Here is a 22,645-nt window from a genome sequence, read left to right as displayed (position 1 = left end):
CTCTATTGACTCAGGGGAGTTCAAGGACTAAGAGCGTGATAAAAAAGAAAGACAGAGACTGGGAGAATGAGACTGCAGGAGCCAGAGACCATGCCCTTTGTTGTAACCCATGCCCCATCTCTCAGAAAAACAACACATATTGTCAACAGCGCTTACTTGGCACTACTGTACTGTGATTTTACATACACGTGCCCTCAAACCCGGAGTCAAATCAGCCCAGGCACAGGCGAGATCCGCTTTGACCTGGAATGACATGAAATGGCATGCTAAAATATGTACATTGCTCTAAATATTCACCCAGTGTGTCCCGGTTACAGCTATTTCTTATTTCAGTACTGCTCTGCTTAGTGGTTTCATTTGGCATCTGCTCTCATTTCCAGAGCAAAAAAAAAAAAAAAAAGGAGACTGAGCAAGATGGGGGTTGGTGTGCTCGGTCAGCCACAAATGTTACTCTAGCTTTTCCTGTAATCTTTGGAGTAGAGCTGTGTTATCGATGTTGAACAGAAATGTTGGTCAGAAACGAGCAGTAAAAGTCTCACGGACATGCTCCCGCATAAGTCGCCAGGAAGGCTTCCCATGCAAGCACTTAAAGGAGCATGAATTATCCATATGTCGCTGTATGTTATTAAAAATCAAAGATTAGAACATGCTATATTTGATTGACAATATAACAGCTACCAGATCACAACTACAGTTTAGAATGTTGTAAAAATGTTGTCTGTATCAGCAATGTTTGTAAATATTGGAATAAAACCTATTCCAATATTTACAATATTTATATTCTGAAATATGATCGATTGAGAAACACACAAAATGCTGATTTTCCATCTGCAACTAAAACTTTTTAATTATGTATGTGAATATACTGTACGTACTTAATAATTTATATAGTCAAACAAATGACTGATTGGGCACAAGCATTCACTCTAATGCAAAATGGAAGGATATATGGAGTATGTGAGCAGGACAATAAATAATAGGTAATGTTTGCAGATAGATCCCATCAAAATGCACATGAAATATTCATTTAATGGTACACACTTTATTTGGATAGTCCAGTGGTGAAAATTGCCGTCCCATTAAGTGACTTTAATGTGTCACTAAAATGCCTTGGGCATTTCAAATGCTGCTCATAATTGTGTGAGAAGTAGTCAATATATTTTTGGGCTATAGTTAAACTTATGGCTAAGGTTACTCCAGTAGTACAGTGTCCTGAAAGCCTGAAAGCTTTAATGCAGTAGAAATGGAGGAAGTCTCTTGCTGCTCTCTCTTTGGCTTCACACTGGCCTGATTAGTATTCTATCTGCAGCGTAGGACACTGGTCTAAATTTAACCAATAAAAAATAAGGAACTGGACTCACCCTTCCAACTCTGAGCAGACCTGAACTGCTCCTGTACTTGCTGGAGGACCAATGTTTGTGTTTTTTTTTTGCCTCTGGCCACAATTCTGGCACTTGAGCCACAGTCCTATGCCTGGGCCTGATTGGGTGCTTCTAATGACTGCTGGCAGGGTGCTTTGGGCCCACACTTACACCAGCACTGCTACTGTATTGCTAGGATCCAGCTCAGAGATGGCACATCAATAATACTTACTCTCTCATGCCATTAGGGAGGCACTTTAATCAGTGGTATAAATAAACATGGAAACAAACATGTATCTGAAGTGCTCTCATATGTGGAGTTGATATTAAGATGCCGTCCATCTCTAGCTATACAATTAAGAGTTGGCCTCTAATGAAGGAATAAATGGGGATAAATGCAGGGGAAAAAAGGGATTCATGTGTCTGCTATGAAATATGTCAGGCAGCTGTAGCTTTTAGTTCCTCATCTCTCTATTGTCACTGAACATGTCACTAAGTGTCCTCAGATAAAGGCAGGTGCTCCTGCAATCACTGCAGTCCACCCAATTCATTAGCCTCCAGATACCCAGCACTGATCTCAAAAACGCACCGTTCTGCTCCGAGTAATGAAAGTGGCAATAAATGGATAGCTTTGTGAGGAGCGGGAGAGAGTGAAAAAAGAAAGAGCATGCATCTATCAATTAAATGACAGGGGCAGAGTGTGTGCGGTGAATTAAGAGAATCCGATGGACTATTTTTCCTCTCTCATTGGAAATCATCAACACTAAATACAGCAATAGCAGATAAAGGAAGGAAATCCAATAAAGTATAAAATGGATGAAAAATACAGCCACTGGCTGTCGCAAAAGTTTACAGCAGGGTTGTCGTCAGAAAAATTCACCACCGCTTCAAAATGGAGTCTCACTGCTAAGAGTTGCTAATGCTTGCAGTGGTGCGCCGTTTATCAAATGAATGATATTTCAAAATTGAACAGTTATGCGAGATTGTTTCTTTCTATATTGTCTGCACAGCACCTCCCACAGAGTTCAACATTTTCTCCAGCTGTTCTGAGGCATGAAACACTTTTGACGGTTATTTTGACAATGTGGTGCGAAAGGAGGGTAAGAAGTGGGTGGGTGGGCTGAGTGACGATGTTGTTAGTGGTGCCAGCGCTCCTTTTTCCTTCCTTCCTTGATGCTTATTTTCGCCTTTAATGGCTCAATGCCCCTCAAAGAGTTGATACCCGAAGAAACCTTCAACTGTTTGTTTTCTCTTTCTTTCCTTTCCTTTTTTATTTTTAAAGATGGTCAGGCTGAAATTATCTGCCGCTTTTCCATTTGTCACTCCAAGATAAAGGACATGCATATTGAGAGATGTACACGAGTGGAAAATAAAATCCAATTTATGAATCTTCATGGATCAGAGAATTTAGTATCCAGAGCATTTGAAACCAGTCATTCTAAGATAATACGGTGGTATGCAGATTTACCTCTGCACACCTCATTACAATGCAAAGCTGTTAACATTGCAGTGCTCGAACATTATTTATTGAATTGTTTGTTTGTTCAAGGCTTGGTTACACCAGATCTTGGTGTGCAAAACCCCAGATACGACTGTGTTTTGATACGTTAGATGTTGACAAAAGTTAAGTTTAAGCAACAAAAGTTTATTCCTCCAGGATATTCACTGGTGTCCTAGGATCAGAGATCAATATCGTGCCTCCACTAGTCTCACTGATAAAAAAAAAACAAGCCCAACATATTTCTAAAGTGAAAGTAGCATTTATTGATCTTTGTTACCCCTTTTTTTCTTTGTTTTAGAGCATAAAAGCAGGTTTAATTTCATTACTCAGACTGCAACCATGGCAGCAAACAGCACGGCAGGTCAGGTGACCTTGGAAAGAGAACAAAGGGATTCAGCTATTAAGCCAATAAAACTTAATCTATATTATATTAAATCTTAATTAATATGACATTTATTGGTTAAACATGACTCAGAGCATGTCAGTGATGGGAAACACTAGCTCTACAAACACACTGAGACAACCTGTATTCAAAAATAAAAATAGTTATGGCTTATGGGTGGTTTACTACTCCTCTCTTCCCGAGCTCACACTCATACATATGTATAGTGCTGAGGCAGGCAGGCAGGCAGGAGTGGGTTGAGAACAGCATGGGGCTGTGTTTTGCACTGTGTATATCTAATTGCCTGACCACCAACAGTTACAGCCAGATTCAAATCCAACATTAAATGTTTCCTGAGCTGTTTTCCACTTTCCAACCCTAAAGCTAAGCTCCCTGGAGCCCCGTGGAGGCGGGACAAACGGCCCGTCTACCTGCAGCGAGTAGAGGCCACAGTCAACCTTTATCAGTCTGTCAATCAGGCAGGGACTGTCAGAATGAATTTCAGAGCATCAAGCCCCTGCTACCGCTCCTGCAGAATTTGGCTTCAGAACAGTTTCCCAACTGCCAATGTTATGTCCATGCAATCAGACTGAGGGAGAGGTAATAGTGTCACTCTCCTCCAGGTGTCCGGATGGGCTGCATCTGCTCAAGCAGAGGAGAGGGCGTTTGACCGACTGCAAATTCCCAGAAGTGCACTCGTCCAGGAGTGCCACTAAGCCTTCACATGGGCGTGTCAAAGCAACAGATTTCTTTGCCTTTTTGCTGCAGGCATCAATTAGTTGAGCTGGAGAGCTTTGTGTGAGAATTACATTCACAGCTATGTCATGTGCAAAGGTCACACTGTCTCCTGCTTGTGTCAAAGCAGAGTACTAAGAAAAAGTTTTGAAACTAGAGTCTCTTGCATGTATCTCACTCGTTTAATGTTATTCCTTTAGAGAGACACACGACTCCGCTGATGAGAGCACACTATTTTTTTCTAACTTCAATGACAAAAAAAGTAGCATTAAATGTCAAAAATGGTTTATCTTTAGTTATTAAATTTCTATTCAACACTTTGTCTGAAGTTCTAAAACAATCAGTAGGAACAGCTTTGACTAAAAGGAAATGAAGCTCTGCAAGGATGAGATCCCTTTTTTTGGAAGAATCAAAGTGGGGCAACATAATGGCAACTTAGCTGTGGATACAAAGCACTGTGGGACTTGCTCCCAAGCAGAAAGAGAGGGTACATTGATCTGAGCAAAGTGGTATGATAAGTAGGGAAATTAGGTTTTCATTTACATACAAAATGTGGGGAAATATGGCTGTAGCTCACAGGCTTGCCAAGAGTTTCCTTAATTGATTTGGGAATTTTATTATGTCTCACAACGCATAATTCTCCATAAAGAGTGTGCATGTCGCCTAACCAGACTGCTGTGTGTTCATGTTGTGTTATGTTTAAAGCAGCAATCCATATTTTTGACCACGTAAATATGAGGTGTATTCACATTCATAATTAAGGAGTTTGACTTGAAAATCTGTTTTGTTTATTCATATAGATTGTTGAGAGACAATCATTGAAAATATAGGCCAGTTTTAAAGGTTCAGTGTGGAACATTTAGGAAGAGCTATTGGCAAAAATGGAATATAATATTTATAAGAATGTTTTCATTAGTGTATAATCGCCTGAAAATAAGAATCATTGTGTTTTTGTTACCTTAGAATAAGCCGTTTTTATCTACATAGGGAGCAGGTCCCCTTCCATAGAGGTTGCCATGTTGCCATGTTTCTACAGTAGCCCAGAACGGACAAACCAATTACTGGCTCTAGATAGGGGCTTTCACATTTTTCGCGAGTTGTGCGGCCACCATAGTTTCTTCTACATGTTTGGAACGGGAGGATGATCCGAGCGGTATTCAGATGGTTGCAAACTGCAATTTCAACGCTAGATGCCACTAAATTTTACACACTGGACCTTTAAAAGAGCTATTTAGATTTAGTTGTTTGTCTAATGCTAATCCCTGTATTAAAAGACCCTTTGAATCTGTTTGTTGAAGACATAGGTCTCTGATTTGTGTTACTTTTAAATACAGTATGAATTAATACCAACATACAGTATTATGTATTAATAATAGTTATTGAAACACCTTGCCAAAATGATATTTAGTTACCATAAGTATACTGACAATAGTGCGACACTGTAAACAGGCATACATATTCAGATTCAGACAGTTTACAATTTAAGAAAACAAGAATAGTTATCTCGTCTCCTGCTGAGGGGTAAGCACTACTTTGGCAGATTTGTGGGGTCAACTTGGTGTTGAGCCATCTTTTTTTGTTTTTACCATGTTGTATACACATACAAAAACAATCAAAATACAAAAACTATTATGTGAGATATATACTATATATTTTTTTTTTTTTGTGTTGTTGTTGTTGCTGATTTTAACCTGTATCTCGGTGGGTGTTCTTAATACTTCTTGCAGTTCCTTGAAAATGCCTTAAAATCACAGTGGGATGAAGAATTATTTTTTCATTTTGTATGCTAATTTTCCATGTAAAAACATTTATATTGCAATAAATGCCCCCAAAAGTGCTCTTTTTAAAAATGCTCTTGTGTTTTAAAATCAAAATCCAATTTGAATACTAATTTAGTTCTTCTTGTACTTTCTGGAAAATTGTGTCTTCATTGTATGCTGCACCTTTAGCCCTCCATCATATAAAAATCTTTTTCTCTTCCTAACCGATATTACATTAGATTATATTTCTGAATGATGCCAACCCAAATTACCTTATGCCCTGATATTCTGTATCAACTGAAAATCAGCTTAAGAAAGCAAGAGGCTCTCCAGTTGGTGTATTGTGACTTTAAGGCATTTTTGGTTGTTTGATGTTACTTGTGATTTTTTTTTTTCACTTTCTTTATAATTTAGACCTAAAGAACTGAAAACACAGATCCATTTAAAGAGTGTGTGCCACCACAAATTTAGCTACTCGCAGCCCATTTAATATTGCCTCCATTTAGGTCATAGCAGATGTCATTGACTAAATGTAGACCAAAGCTATTTTTGGTTGTTACAAATGACTCTGCAAAGCAATAGTGACGCAAGACAGATGGATCTGATGCTTCTCAGGGGCAAAGGACTCATGAAATTCTGGCATCAGTTAAAAATAAGTCAGTTCTAAAAAAAAAAAATACAAGCACAGATGGATAAAGAGAAATCTTTTGTGCTCCTTTGTGAACTCTTGCAAATATGCTTTGACTAACAGCAGCTCTAGTCAGCTCCCAGTGCAGATGCAGAAATGACAGGTGTTAAATAGCTAGACCCAGTTTTTTTATTGTCGCGCATCTGCGACTGACATGCAGCCATAGAATTATGGGATGAACTGCTGACCCTCTGGCTCAGGCACCCCGAAGAGGAACACACTTCCCCCGTGGCCCTGTGCACATGGCTCCAGCTCTGAAAAAAGAACTGTTGTCTGCAGGCCAAGAGATAAGCCTTCTCTCTGTTTGTCTGTCTCTCTTTTCTTTTTCTCTGTCTTTCCCTGGCTCCTTATCTCTCCCCCTCTCTCTCACCCTGCCTCCATCTCTTCCTCCTTCTCCACATCATCTCTTGATTCTTGGTCTCTAAATATTTTCTCTACACGCACAGACACCTATACAGACTGCCACGGACATCGGATGTCCTGCTGTGCTATACCCTTGTCCTGTTTGTTTTGTGCTGACAAAAGCCTCCCCACTCAAACCCAACAATGGATGACCTGAGTGTCTTCACCCTCACCTGACTCTGAAAGTCCTGACTGTGGGCAAACCACTCCATCAAGCTGCCCTCTTTACCAACATGAACAGCTGATTCTAGATGTTATAATTCCAGCTATGACCTTGATAGCCACTGTGGAGGTCATCATCGCAGCTCCACCTCTGCTTCATCTCTCCTTTCCTCCTTCTTCTAATCCATGTCATTGGCTCTAAAGCCAAACAAGGACAGGCTGTAAACATTAGGTCAATTAGTCACGTAGTTTGCTTTTGGCAAGTCACAGATGCACTCACTAGGAGCCACAAAACTGTGAGTCATAGTTGAATTGAGGACAGTGGAGCGGCTTTACTTGTCAGACTCTTCAGCTATTTCGTACTTTCCTTAACACACAGCATGCTAATATGGATTTGGCTGTGTTGAAGTGAATGTACTGTATGCATGTGCATTACTTGTGGCTGTATACGTGAGTCAGTGTAGACGAACATGAGCATGCCTTGCATAATGGATTCACTGAAGAAATGACCATGGTTAATGATCAGTTATGTAACTACGTAGGCTGTATTAAATATATTGTATTGTGTGTTTTTGTATGGCAGCTATGGAGAGTAATGGATGCACTACTTACAATAAGTCAGTCAATCAAACCATATTAATTTCAATCAATTTTAGAATGTTTGATCTTATTGAGTTGTAAGCTTCAATGGCCAGAGTCAAGGTAACCACCACTAAAATCAATGGGATATGTCTTTAAAATGTTTTTTTTGTGTTGATCTGTATCTTTAAATTAATAAAATAAATCATGCAGTCGACCTGTGTAACCTTGTAATAATGTTACAATTAGAGGCTGAATTATTGCTCTTAGGATCATCCTTTGCTCTGTTGGCTTTAGAACAACCTATACATCAGAAACCATAAGGCCTCTCACATAGTGAACACTTTTTCTAGGAGGGCCTAAAATCAAACAAACTGCAGGGTAAAATGCTGAAATGTATTTAGGGCTGCAACTAACGATTATGTTTATTACAGATTAATTTTTTTTGATAAATTGTTTTTTCATTTGGTTTGTACAACATCCAAAAACAGTAAAACAATACCCACCACAATTTCCTGCAGCTCAAGATGATGTCATCTAATGTCTTTTTTTGTCCGAACAAAAGTCCAAAACCCCAAAATATTCAGTTTACTGCAATGTAAGACAAGGAATATCAACAAGTTCTCACATTTGAGATTGCCTTTGGCATTTTTGCTTGAAAAATTACTTAAACAAGTAATCTGTCGACTAATTGATTAATCAACTAATCACTGCTTTGTTGCATCAATATTACGTTAGAAAGGTCCTGCTTCTCTTAATTTATTCCTATGCTAAAAAAAACAGCCTAGCTTTGCATGTTCTTTAATACATCCCATACATGAAGAGGGTCCGTTCAGATCTCTACAGATCTGTTTCTCCCATTGCTTTTGTTAAAAAGCCCACTATAAGATAAAGATAACACCACTATTATGTGATGTATCTTATCACTCAATACTGGTGTTATCAGATGCATGGTCATACAGTACATGGTTATAAAACTAGCTAAGAAGGCTAATGGTAATGCCTGGGCTGTTAGCATTTTGAGACCCTTGATCAGATCACTCTCTTTATAATCATACAGCCATTTGACAACAGAAGCAGCTTCCCAATAGGCCTCCCACCTGTGATCATTGACGACTGTGTTTACTGGAGTAAAGCAAGCAAGTAGCCACGAATCAGTGTGTCCACATACAGTATCTAATATTTTACATGGAAATGAACTAGGATCATGAGGACCCTTCCCATGACAACATTGGATACTAATAAAGGGAAATGTAAAAAGAATATAATTTATTAATATCAGTAAAGGTATCAGGAATCTATGGAATTCAAATAATAAATTACTGAATACTGTATATAGCAAATGGACCAAATCATAATTTTCACTAAAAATACAGGGACAATGTTGGAAGCAAAGAAGAAAGTCCAGAAGGTTATTAACCTTGGGAATTTGCTAATGCATGTTCATCAGTAAATTCATCAGTAAATTAATTTTTTTCCAATCTGCTTTTTGCATAATCATAATTAGGATTTTTCTCTCTAATCAGAACCTGCAGCACACGGTCTGCCGCAGCCCACATCAACCTGCAGTCCCATCCCCACCTAATATCCTTGAGAATAACAGCAGACCAAAAAGTCTAATTATATTTTTCACCCTCGTAGACCTTGCTGTATCGTCTACTTTGCATAAAAGTCAGAAATCTTGGGCTTCATCATCTTGGCCATAAGCTGCCAACTGCACAGGTGACTGCGCAGATGACAAAAAATATTAATCACCCAAACAGTTTGTTGACATGTTCTGTCCCCATCTGCTCTTAGCTGTGTGTCTGAATAATTAGCTTGTCCTCTCTGCTGTGCCTCTTTCATCTTACCCTGCCCTGCATTAGGTGGTGCGTTGTCATGCTATTGACAGTGAGAGTGGTGGCAGCCATCCATGCCGTGCCACTGGCAGAGTGTGTGCTGCCAGTGGCACGGAAATGAGAGAAAAAGAGAGATGGAGATTCCAGAAACATGGAGAGCTGTCTTTGAAGAAGCTCAACAGGGTTACATTTTGTGGTTTTACATCTTAGACTCAGAGATTGTTAAGGTGCTGCCCTTTACGGGAAATCACAGTGACTGTGGTGAAACATGTACAAACATTATGGCAAAGGTCACTTATAAGCTGAGCAAAAAGCATTCTTCGTTTAGAAACACAACCGCCGCTGAATTCATACTGGAAGTATAACTCCTTATCATGGCCAACTTATTAACCTGCAGCCTCAACACCTGCTTCACCAACACTTAGTGACACAAACCTTGCTCCATGTTGGATAGACGTCTTCCCCTTGGATCTTCCCCAAGAAAATCTAACTTGCAAGCCAACAACTAGCCACCTAGCCAAATGACCTAGCCGGATGATAATCTGAAGCAAAGAAAACCCCAGAAATGTAGGAACCTGCCTAATCATTGGTCACAGTCTCCTATTCCCCGTTTATGCACTCAACTCCCAGCATGCAAAGAGGCTTCCTGAGTGAACAGGTGCTACACCTTGATGCAGCTCTGTGTGTCACTATGTTTTACTTGGCTCGTTTTCCATGTAAATTTAAACATGTTGTGATTCATGGGTTTAGTACAGCTGTCTATGATGAGTGTTTAAAGCATTCACTGTTTTCTTGACGATTAATATCTCCAGCACTTTCTCTGCAATACTCAGGTGGCCACGTTACTGCAGGATAACAATATCCATACCCAAAACAAGTACGGACTCACTTAAAGTCAGTAGACTAATTGTAGATTAACTAGGACACCCTGGGCCAAGCTTAGACACCCTGCTTTGATATTCAGACAGACAGGCTCCTCACAAAGTGAAGAAATTAATGACATTTAAATGTTAAATGGATCTCTGTCTAGTTGGCATTAATTAGGTGGATTAGAAACAAATCCCAGTAAGAGAATTTAATGTTTTGGCATTTCTGGAGTCTTGTTGCTCACATGGCAAGGTGCATTACCTCTGTATTAGCCTATTATTCCCTCCAGGAGTCTGAGATCTCGCAATCAGAGAAATTAAAGCAAATTCTACCAATCCCTGCTTAATTTGCCAGAACTTGCAGTTGTGTCTGTTCTCTGCAGTATTTACAAAATTGAAGACAAACTGAAAAAATCTTGCAACTTTTATTAATTAAAGTCAAATTCGCAAATGTTGTTATGAATCCAGGCCAAAGTTACACTTCAACCTCAACAGACCAATTTACATGCACATACTTATACAGCTTAGACTTTGTTCCCTCTAAAGTCATGTTCTAAGGCAGTGCTTACTCCCAACAAGCTACGCCAATTTAAATTTCAACAGTTTATAACATTGGACAAACAAAAACCTTAAAGTTGCCATTTTATTTATGAGCTTCATGGGAGCACTACACAGGCTGGGAGTAAGCACTAGCTTAATTTGGGGGAAAAATATCCTTCGAGAACAGTCAACTTCCTGGCTAGCTTTTGGAAATACTAACTTCTGGCTTTTAAACTACTAACTCAGAGGAAGAATAATTGAGGTGTTGTTGAAACATCAGAAAGCATATGTGTGTTTTTCTGTCAGCATTTTTGAAGATCCTATTTCATTTTGTTGCTGAAATGACTTCAGATGTTAAAGCAGTTTTATTTATAGTAATTCTTTTCTGAGCACCTGTTGCAAATTGGTGCTGTATTGCTCTGTAAAAAAACACCACAGCTGCTCTCATTGCTGCCAGAAAAATAAACAATTTATAATTACTGTTCAATATAGTAACCTAAGTACCCTGTTGTAACTACTTATTAAAAATAGAATAATTTTATTACTCAAGTTCATGTCATTATCTAAAATTTTGTTGAATAATGGGAAGGGTGTTAGTTCCTTGTCGACTTTTCCACAGAATTTTACTTGTTTAGCATTGTACAGTTTTCTCAGCACAATGTGAAAATGTAAGTATCCAAATATGTAACTATCAAATCCTCAGAGACATACTGTTGACATGTCTGATAGTAACATTGCTTTAGCAACAATACAGCTGAAATAATTAAAAACATTTTTGCAAAGTTGAGAAGATTTTTAATTTGCGGTTTTGCTGTCTGGACTCCAACACAATCAAGTCTAAGTGAAGACAGGACAACCTAGCAGATGTTGTGCCAAAATTTATAGACCTTAGAAATGAGTTTTCCGTGGCGATGTGTCCTTATTTTGTCCTCCGTTTTTTCAGGACAGAAAGAAACTATGCTTGGGGAAATGAGCTTAGTAATAAATGACCAGAGTCTATGCTAATGTATAACTCTGACAACTTCCTTATATAATCATTGGACATTTGTGTTTTGAGATAATAATACAAAGGCATCATAATAAATGACAAAGACTTTTAATGTGTCAAACTATAAGGACCCATTGATTCTACAAGTTGTCATGCTCAGTGTTAATCTATATAATATGTTTTAATTATGACAAATTTTAGACATGTTTTAACACAATTCATTAGAGTGCTACAATAAAGTGACCAATGACACATGATGTAGCATTTTACAATAAATAACTGTGGAAATAACAACCTTTCCACTATACCAAATGCTGTAAACTATTTTTACTACTCTTTCAGCAGCTGACATTAACTAGCAAGCCATTAATAATGGCCAAACATAATTCTGTTATTCAGCAACTTTTCTCACCACGCAGAACAAACTACCAGATGCAATATCATTTTCCATGGTTCAGTTACTATAAATGTTGAATATTCATAGCACTAAAAACGTAACTTATAAGTTATCTGTGAGCACCTGCTTAACGTTATGTCAGGTTGGACACACTGTGTGCATAAACTTGAAATTCCTAAAAAGACCTTAAAAAGCTTTGAAGTTTTTTAAGGCCAGAGGATACAGATGCTCGGTTGTGTGCCATCTCAGTTCAGCTATTTCTGCTGGTTAAATCTGAACAATCTTATTCGAAACTGGGTTGATTTATGATGCATCACAGACTACGGCTAAAAATAAAAGAAAGGATAAAACAGCCTCCTGATGATCCCTCAGTATAACACAGTTCCAGAGATTGTAGCTGGATTAAGCTGCTACTCCGGTGAGTGGGTTGGCCCACGCTGCCCTGAGCACTTACACGGACTACGGAAATGGAGGAAAATGTATCATCTCTTCAAAGTCAGATCACATTATTAATTTGTATTTCTCATTACGCCTTACGTGCATCTCTACTCTGGGTAAAAATGAATATACTCACCTGGTAAAAGAGACAGTCAGTGTGATGGCCTAATAGAGAGCAAGCTGTCCCTTTGCATACAGTATGCTTTGACACAATGAAATGATGTAGCTATTCTTGGAGGCTGCTTGTGCACTTCGATGGATGCCATTTTTCACACCATTAACTACAGCCTACTGGTTTTATTCACAGCACACAGATAGGCCAAAACAATCCTAAACACGCCCACGAACGAGCACAATTGCAACAATTGATCTAAGCTGTTCCACCCAGTCTGTCGCAATTCTGTGCCGCTGGAGAAACCATTATCTCCATCCACCCTTCATCTCGCTCTCTCTCTCTGTCTCTCTCTCTTTCCTTGCTCTGCCTTTAACTCCTTTTTCATCCTATTCAGCTCTATCCTTGCCTAGGGACAAGCAAAAGGGTTCGTGGCTGAATCACAAAGAACAAACTTGAATGGTAGAAAATTTCACTGCTTTATCTGTAACTAGCCCACAGTAGGCGTGTTAGTTGATAAAAATCAATGAGCAAGACGAGCGCAATTTTTGGAGTGTTTACCTCAGCAGAGGTCCAACCTAAAGCCCTCATTGCAGTCTATGCTGAGTGCAGGGTTCGTGGAGGGAGGCAGAGCTCAAAGGGCCAGCTAATCCAATGGGTCTTACAGGCATGATGGGCTAGTCAATATGCTGGGCCTGCATCCTAAAGAAGCTGGAGCTCCACAGCAACGCTAGGTAAAAGAGGCTCAAGGGAATGCTTTGCACTGTGCAGTTTTTTTTTCTCTCCACAGCTGTCAAGGTTAGATGCTGCTAAAGTCTTAACCCATTGTTTACTGCTACTCCCTCCCTTTTCTGCTCTCCTTTCAGTCCTTAACACTGCTTACTTTTTAATATGGGGATCTAGGAATTAAAGATTATTCTGATATTGCTACCATTGCAAGCTAGTCTTTGTAAAAGCAACAGCTGAACGCACAAGATATTTAATATCCTCTCCTTTCATTAATGCAGTGATGGGCTATATTTGTATCAGATTATCTGTTAGTCATTGGGGTCACCATGATGGTTTTGTACTAGCAAACATGAGCATGACTGTGGCCAGGTCAGAATCTATTTAAAATCAGTTCAACCAAGAGACGATCTGACATTTTACTTCAAATCCCAAAGCAGTATTTCATCAGTCCTGAGAATAATTGAGCCTCTGATTCATTCCAAGTGCGGACAAATTTATGTGGAGCTCAGCTCAAGGCAGAAACACAGGTGTGGAGATGGCAGGGTGTTTTGTGTTCAGCGAAGAATAGATAAGGCTTGAGGTACCTTGTTCTTGTTGTTTTCCTGAGCAAAGAGAACTCCGCTGGAGGCACGTCACCAAGTTTAATTTAGGAATTTAATTTCCACACACAAAAGAGGTCAGGCAAGGAGGATCAAATTGACAGACACAGCAGGCGGGTACTTGTCATTTCTTCCAAATGGCTTTTAATGAGAAGAAACCCTTTGGCCCAGGTATGTCAGGTTGAAGGGTACTTTCCTCTGTGAGTGGTTAAGCTTTCAGCGTTGCCCACTGAGTGTTGTTTGCCTGCAAGGACAGCTGGTCGGCATGTTCACAGGTCGGACACTGGGCCAAACCCTGCCTTAATCTGAAGTAAATGGATTCTCTGGTGGAGAACAGGCTGGGCCATCCTCAATGGAGATCACTGGGCTTTGGTCAACTAGGCAGCAAACCCAGAACACTGGTGGCCAAGTCAAAATGGTTGCTTTGTGGGAAATGATCCACCAGGACACAGCTTTGTGACTGATTGTAATTTCTGAGTGTAGGCATTCATTTGGACAAACAGAGAGAACAACAATCTCCAGCCAAAATGATGTGATATTCAGCCATATCAAGTCATCGTTAATGGTTTGATGAAACAGTTTTTTTCATTTACAATGTAATTACTTGAGCATGTTGGCACATGCACAGTAGAAGCACTTTTTTAGTGTAAATGTTTTCCCTATATTCTCCCAACTCTGTGGCTATAAAGATAGATCTACTTAATTTGGGGTAAAGATTTAACCCAAGTAATAAATTGAGGGTAAATCTGGAATTTGCGAATGCTTACAATAATTACTTACTATAATTATTATAATAGTTTTAAAATATTCTATTCTATTATATCACGCGCCTCTGCAATGACCCATTTTCCCCACAGGAATCATCGCATTTCCTAATATCTTTGTCATGCCCTTAAACGTTTCCCAAAATATTCCCTAATAATAGGATCAGCTATTTCATGGAATGAGAGTGTGTTTACCTGCCGTGCTTTATATTGTTCTACTCCCTGAGTGAAAGTGCTAGTGATTACTGGAGTCCCCCTCATGGTTACAATGTTGAATGATTCTTGCTAGGCAGTTTTTTGCTCCCTGCCCTGCTCAGCAGTAGCATCAGCAGGGGGAAACACAGAGTGAGGAGAGGATATGGCCCCTGCAGAAAAAAAAATGGCTCTTTGATTTTGGCTTTGGTCTCCCTTGGGCTGCCTCTGGGTTTGGAACAGATTTGGTTCAGTGCTGAGCGCAGCTTCTGCAGAGAGGGACCGTGGTTCCCCCCTTGACGTGGATGTGTCATAACTGGTTTCAGTCTCGATAAGGAGACACCGCTGGCTGGCTGATCTGGGGCCAGCTGTTACCTGGATACGTCCCCTTCCACACCAAGCTTTAACAATGCAGCATTTAAGCATGCTTCAGACATGAAAGAGTGCCACACGGTAGCCTTTCTGATCAAATCATTTACATAGCAGTTTTCTTTGACAGACTCCATTTTAGCACAAATTCCTTGATGTGACAGCCAGGCCAGTGGGATCATGCGGCTGGTATTGGGTGATGAATAGAAATTGAATAGACCAGCCCATTTGTGCCACTGTGTCTGCCATGGTGCCCACGGATGACTGTAACTTTAAATGAGATGTGCTCCTGCATAGTGGTGAGCTAAGCTTGTCAAGCACAAAGTTGACTGTTTGTTCTAGACGCAAGCTAAACCTGAAATGCTGCTTCTACTCACAGGTGATTTTCAGTAGATCAAAAGCATTCATGACACACTTTCAAAAATCCATTATATAGTTCTAAAACTGCGTGGTGGCCAGACTCATTAATATAGCTGTTACTCAGAACTTGATTCCTAAAAAGCTGACATTTGGAGGATGCAGTTTTTACCTGACACTAGTGTTTTCCTGCTGCCTCCCTCCTCTGTCTTCAGGCCTGCAGCTGAGTAGAAACAGTAAGCCAGCATTATGATGAGAATGTACAGACAACTACCACAAGACTGACTGATGGAGGCCAGTGTCCTGGACATGCTGTACTCTAAAACTGATAATTGCTCTTTGTCCAGCTTATATTCACTCCTCTCAATTGGAGCTTTAATTCTCGAGTCCTGATTGCCTTCCCTGTGTTCATTTGTCTTGAGCTGAGCACAGACGTGCAGCATCGTCTGCTCATAGTATGATTCTGTATAATAACTACATCCACATAATAACAGTCCATCATTCCTGTTTGGTTCCGTATAAAGATGTGTAACTCACTGCCAACCCCTTTCCCCCCAATCCATGCCACTGCCTCTTCTCCCCAGTCTCAGTTTTTTTTTTTAATAGCGCGTCATTAAATTCTTTCAATTTACCAGTCTGTATCTCTCTAATGACCAACATGAGTGCACTCTTACATTTGTGTTTCCTTAGTTGCCCTTTTTTCAGTTTTAACAAAAGGAAGAACTAAACATCAGAAATTTCAGGGGTTGCTTTGCATTCTGTTTGGTGCCATTTCCCCCCTTGTTTATCCTCCAAGTCCAAGGTTGACATGATACCTAAATGAATTATTTCCTCTACAGTTGCCACTCCCGCCAGTGTTATTATTACAAATGGAATAGTTTATCAGTATGTTACCTTCCAATGTCCTTCCTTTAGATCCTTCTCATTTTACCTGTCATGGAGCCTGTAATGGGATTCACAAGTAAGACAGGATGCATTTGACTGCAATAGGCTTTTGAAGGGAGCAATCTTGAAAAACTATGCAGGCTCTGTGTTACATTTTTCTTTGACATGTAAAGGAGATGTACTGCCTGAGACTGTACTGTAGCATGGACAAGCAACTGTAATGCTTTACATACTTAAATTGATCTTTCTAATAAAACAGCTTTATGTATACTATTGGTATATAGATGTGTTCAGTATAATACAGTAAATGCAAAGTTTTAGTGACAGCCTATAATTTAATATGTTTTTATCTGCTAGCTTGGGGGAAGGTAGCCACATGGCATGGGTTGCTAAATGTCTGTAGATTTTAATTCACAGTAGACCAGCTGATTTTAGTGAAGATGATTGCAGTTACCTCTGTACCTGGTAAAATACAAAACCAGCATTAATGTTCTCAGGGACCAGAGTACTAGGATGGATAAATCTGCTGTGTTCTGTGAAGATTTGACTGAAAAAAGCACAGGCCTCACATTTCCTTGGTATTGCTTTTTTAATTTAACATTCATTATTGCTCATTTCTCAGGTTCCCTCAAAATGGCTGTTTGCTGAGTGTTTGCTAAAATTTCAATAAATATAAGTGTGCAGAATATGAGATTATTAAAGGCAAGTTTTTTTCTCTGGAGATGTCCTCTGTGTTTTAGTATTCCAAATTTCTTAATGCCATGCCACACAGGAAACAGTTTCTATTTACAGTGTAACTGTGATTAAAGTTTAATGATAGGTTCACCACAAGGTTCGATTAGACTGAGTGTTTGTAGTGGCCCAAATGATGAACACTTGGCACTTGTTCTCCAGGGAAGGGGCAATGAGGATGATTAATTCTGGCAGACACAAAAGTAAGACCCATGGGTGACCTCTTTTTAAGATTTATGTGCCTTTATGAGGAAAAACAAGCCACTTTGGGGAACCAGTCCTTTCTAAAAGGACTGGTTATTGTACATGTGTATTATTTTCTTAGTTTATACCATCATGTTGACTGTGTTCAATATTTAATCACTTTGGTTATTGGTGCTTGTTAATATCTGTTATCTAATACCACATTGTACATGGATCATTCTCATGTTTGTTCATCCCAAATCTGCAGCGGTACTCTAGTTGCCTTCCCCTGGACCTCTCACAAACCAAGCCAAGTGTTGGCAAATCCATCCATCCATCCATTTTCTACCGCTTGGTCCCCGTTAGGGGGTCGCGGGTGACTGGAGCCTATCCCAGTGACTTCGGGCCTTAGGCAGGGCACACCCTGGACAGTGGCCAACTCGTCGCAGGGCGAACACAGACACAGACAAGGACAGACAACCATTCACTCACACATTCATTCAATACGGGCAATTTAGAGTTATCAATTAACCTACACATGCATGTCTTTGGACGGTGGGAGGAAGCCGGAGAAGAACCCACGGTAACACGGGGAGGACATGCAGACTCCACCCAGAGAGATTGTGTGATGTTGGTCCGGTCCGGGAATCGAACCCACGAACCCACGATCTCCTTATTGGGAGGCAGGAGCTGTAGCCGCTCTGCCACCGTGCACTGTTGGCAAATCAATCTCTAAAATTTATTTAAACAATTTTCTGTGTCACCTACTTTTGTGGATGTGAGATTCCCCTCGGGCCTTGTTAAATTTTTCCTCGGGACTTGAAATATTTATTAAATTAAAAACTTAGTAAATCCTCATTTAAATTGTAGCAATACAAGTATTATTCCTTGCATTCTAATGGACTAAAAAAAATCTTTTAATGGTTGATGCATAAGGCTATGAAGACCAGACAGCTAAAACTTGACTAGAAAACCTCCCAAAACTTCACATTGTAATTCGGTATAGACCAAATGGACACTCCAGTATGCAGTGTATGTATATTTGAGGCAATGGACAGATGGCAGATTCTATAGCGCTGTGACTAATAAAGGGTTTGAAATTAGGTATTTAAATCAATTTTTGGTTTCAGCTTTTGTCCAATTGGCACAATGTCACTGTACGTATTTGATCTTGAGCTATGAAAACAGTACTGTGAAGTAAGTATAGTAACAGACCAGTCATTTCGTCATTTCTGGGCAGCTACGTGCTTTGGAGTGTCAGCTTTAACTCCTCAGAGCACTGCAGTATCTCCAGTTCCCCAAAGACCTTGTGGGTGATAATCAGTCATTACTGCTCCTTCACTGAGTTATTTATTTCACCACATTCACACGGCAATTCATCATTTATTTATGTGACAGTTGTTATCTATTATGTTGTTCCTTTCATGTGGCCAAGAATCAGAGATTTTATGGAACATTAGGCTTCCATGCATCTGATGGTGCTACACTGATTCTGTTTCTTCATCTCCCTTTGACACAGTCTGCAATCTCACAGGTCAGTTAATTGCAGGATATTGATACCAGCATTATGACCGCCACTGCAGCTAATATGACTCCTTAGCCATTTCAATATGTGGGATTGTGCTCTCCCAATAAAAAATGACATTTGAGCCACTGTGCAGAGGCCTCTCTAATAGGGTCTGGGATAAGAATGGTAATATGCGTTGGAGCTGGCAGAGGCACAGGCCGTGTTTTTGTTTATAAATAGCTCCAGCCAGCATTATTTCACTTGCAGTTGTCCCATAATCATCAATCACTCCCGCTCGCAGGCCGGCTTCTCCTGCTCACCAGAGAGGAGGTTCACTGTGAGCTGTGCCCTTACACCTCCAACTGTGCAAGTACATAAAGTAGAGCGGGGTGAGTGGGACAGAGCTGGGAGTTTGGGGGCGGGGGGGGTTATGGCAGCTTCAAACCTCCCTCCTCATTACATGCACTAACATCCCCCATTTCAGTCCTTCAACACATCTAGAAAAACACACACACACACACACACACACAAACACACACATACGCTCCCTCTGCATCCCTGATCAGAAACAGGTTGGAGGTTAATCATGTGATGCGCTTGGAGGATGTGGGATGGGTCAGACCCAACTGTTTGCTCAGGTTTCATTTGTCTCTGTCTCTCTATCTGCCTTTATCTCTTTCTTTGGAGGAGCTTTGTGAGAAGAGCTCCCAGCTTTGAGGACACTGCTGGGGGAAGATACCAAAGACATGATGAGGGCCATTTTGCACTCCCACATGCATGAACAGATGTACTGATTATCAGCCGTCACACACAGTTTTTTTTAGTCCAAATACTTGTAGATGCATGTAAGAACACATGTACACGCACAGTGTCTCTCTTTGCTGATCCTTGTTCAAACTGTGTACTGTACATATATACACATGCACACACACACACACACAAACCTCCCAGTGTTACCATGGCAGTTGCAAAAATACAGTAGGAATCCAGCTGATCCTTAACAAAATGGTTATATAACTATTGCGGCGCTAAGTCTTGTATCTTATCTAAGCCTGCCTCTGTGTTTCCTTTTAGCCTGGCTTTACTGCTTTTCAACAGCCCTTCACATCTACTGTACCTCACACAAGACACCACTGAACACATGAAGGACATTTGTAATTGGCGATAAGCAATTATTTGATTGGAAAAGGAAGACTGCCTTGCTGCGGTTGTAATCAACAATATCCTCCTGCTACAAAAACAAAAAAAGTGAGATCTCATCACTTTCAAATCTTAATCAAAATCTCCATGCTGTGAAAAGATTTTTACACTTAATTAAATGCAGCCTACTTGAGAAGCACACCCACCTGGCACCCACATTCTCTCCCTGCTTCCGTCTCTTCCTTCCCCTGTTCCTCTCTAAATCCCCCCAAATGCCTGATATGTGTAACCTGATTCTGAACCTCACCTCCCGGAGTTCCTTGGCCACATCCTTGAGCTCTTTGAGGATACCGTCCAGCTGGTTGATCACCATCTTCATGTGGCTGCGGATGCGTTCTCTCGGGCTGGGGGTCTCAGAGGTGTCCCGGGCCGGAGCTCTGCTGAGGGACATCCTTTACAGGGCGACGTGGGGCCAGTGGCCAACAGGCTGAGGGCGTGGGGGAACCGAGTCGGGGTCCATGTCTTTGGCTACAAGGAGCCTCAGTGCTACTGATCCGAACAGGGGCCCCGGCCACGCAGGGAGACCTCAACATCTTAAAAGCACCTGGGCAGCCAAAACACCTTGCCTCGCCCGCACACTCGGCACAGGGTCACCCTCTGACATCCATGCCCTCTGGTAGATGCTTCCAAAAACAAAGAGAAAATGAGCATGGGAAAAGTCAAACGCTGTAAATCCATGGAAAAGGAAGAGGCAAAATACATGGGCTAAGGCTGGTATGAAATTCTTACATAATCGTATTGAGCCAACTCATCTCATGTGTCAGTGTGTTTGAAATTGTTCCAGAGGAGATGCTATTTAAAATGCCTGTCTATACAGGGAAGAGACTTTTTCCCTCATCCACTCGTCCTGTACAATCTTTTTTGTGGAACACAGTGACATAATGGCAGGCTAACATACAAAAGTGAAAGCAGAAAAGGGGTTCGTATTAACCCTTCTATAGAGAAAGCTATCCAACATAGATAGAAAAATAGAACTCCCAGCAGTGGCTCAATTTTCAAAATGATCGTGTTCTACATTATTGGCCAGCGGGGACAAGATTTGCCTTCTAAATATAGTCCCTCAGTGAGGATACTGTCTTTTAAGAGAGAAAGGACAGATCCTGTGTGGAAAAAGGGGATATTCCTCTGTGCAGTGTGGTGTTTCCTCCTCCAGGAAAAATAAAAAGAATGTCAGTAGAAACTCATTTCAAAATAAACTTTGCTTCACATCCATTTTCTTTGCATATGATGACTTACTCATGTTGTCCTTCATTTCTTGCCCATGAAAAGGAGGAAGGAACGTGTGATTCTTTTCACAGAGTGTCCAGTCTCCCCCCAAAGCAGGGCTTATTCCAGGTGGCGTGGGATCAGAATGAATTGATTTACAAGCCAGCGGAACGTGACTTGTGATGAGAATTTGTGGAGGGATAACAAAAAAATCATGGTGTCGGTGAAACACAGTTACAAGGGGGCTGGAGGGCGAATGAGCACCTTCCCCTGGAATTTGGGTGGCAGCTTGTGTTATACAACAGCACTATCCAAGTCCTCTCAGAAAACACTGACCCACAGCAGTCCACAGGGGTGTGCCCAAAAACCAAGGGAGCAGAAAGAGAAGTGGATTCTTTTCTCTTCTTCAGTTGTTGCTAAGGGAACCTGGTCTGCCTCCTTGTGCTGTGATTGGATAATTATTTTACTTCTTATCCGTGTAGTGTATGTTTTCTCTGTGGACTCTTTTCAGAGAGGCAGAGAGCTCCGTGCCATCCAGCAGGACGAGATAAATCCTAAGAAAGCTTCCCAGAGGAGCCCCAGAGAACAAGCAGCGGGGAGAGCTTCTCGCCAAATCCAGGGCAATGCCACTGCCACAGGGTGCGCTGGCCAATCACACATGGCACCTGAACAGACAGGAAGGAAAGCAATCACTTTTTCTCTCGTGTCTCATCCTCCCTTCCTTTCTATTCCTCCCTCTTTCTCCAAATCAGAGCAGCCTAAAAAGGAACAGAAATAGAGTGAAGGAGACTAAGAGATGGACAAGAATTAACTGCGTTGACGATTTCTAGCTGCTGTTAAAATGCATCTCTTGCTTCAGCAGCACTTGCCTCACCTCCACACACACACACACACACACACACACACACACACACACACACCAGAACACACACCTACTCACCTTTCCTGTGCATCACTTTGCTGTTGCTATGCCCAGAGCTCACTGTCCATGCACAGCAGGATCATTCAAGCTACACACAACCTGCTGGTTCTTTAGCAGTCCCTCTGTCGCACACACTGACATCTTCTCCTCTCGCCGCCTTGCTGTTCTCTCTTCCTCTCTTTCTCTCTCTCTGTCTCACACTCACACACACACACTCTCTCCTTCACATACACACTCGCAGTTCTCTCCCT

At 40.9% G+C, this 22,645-nt stretch overlaps 1 protein-coding gene across 5 annotated transcripts in view; it reads right to left on the bottom strand.

Annotated features, from left to right (window-relative positions):
• insyn1 (inhibitory synaptic factor 1) overlaps positions 1–22,645 on the bottom strand; it is a 47,513-nt gene that overhangs the window by 24,102 nt on the left and 766 nt on the right. Inside the window, exons 2-3 of one of the 5 annotated variants that reach the window (XM_044194583.1) lie at positions 21,503–22,230; positions 20,514–20,889 (exon numbers count right to left, since the gene is read on the bottom strand). In XM_044194583.1, coding sequence (XP_044050518.1) covers positions 20,514–20,657 — 144 coding nt within the window. In that variant the 5' untranslated portion in view covers positions 20,658–20,889; positions 21,503–22,230. Of the gene's footprint in view, positions 1–15,931; positions 15,983–20,513; positions 22,231–22,412; positions 22,620–22,645 lie in introns of those variants that run through there. The other 4 variants (XM_044194564.1, XM_044194573.1, XM_044194593.1 and 1 more) reach the window with 4 other exon arrangements.

Source organism: Siniperca chuatsi, linkage group LG1, assembly GCF_020085105.1.
Source record: "Siniperca chuatsi isolate FFG_IHB_CAS linkage group LG1, ASM2008510v1, whole genome shotgun sequence".
Classification (NCBI taxonomy): domain Eukaryota; kingdom Metazoa; phylum Chordata; class Actinopteri; order Centrarchiformes; family Sinipercidae; genus Siniperca; species Siniperca chuatsi.
This window is presented reverse-complemented; position numbering and strand designations above follow the sequence as displayed.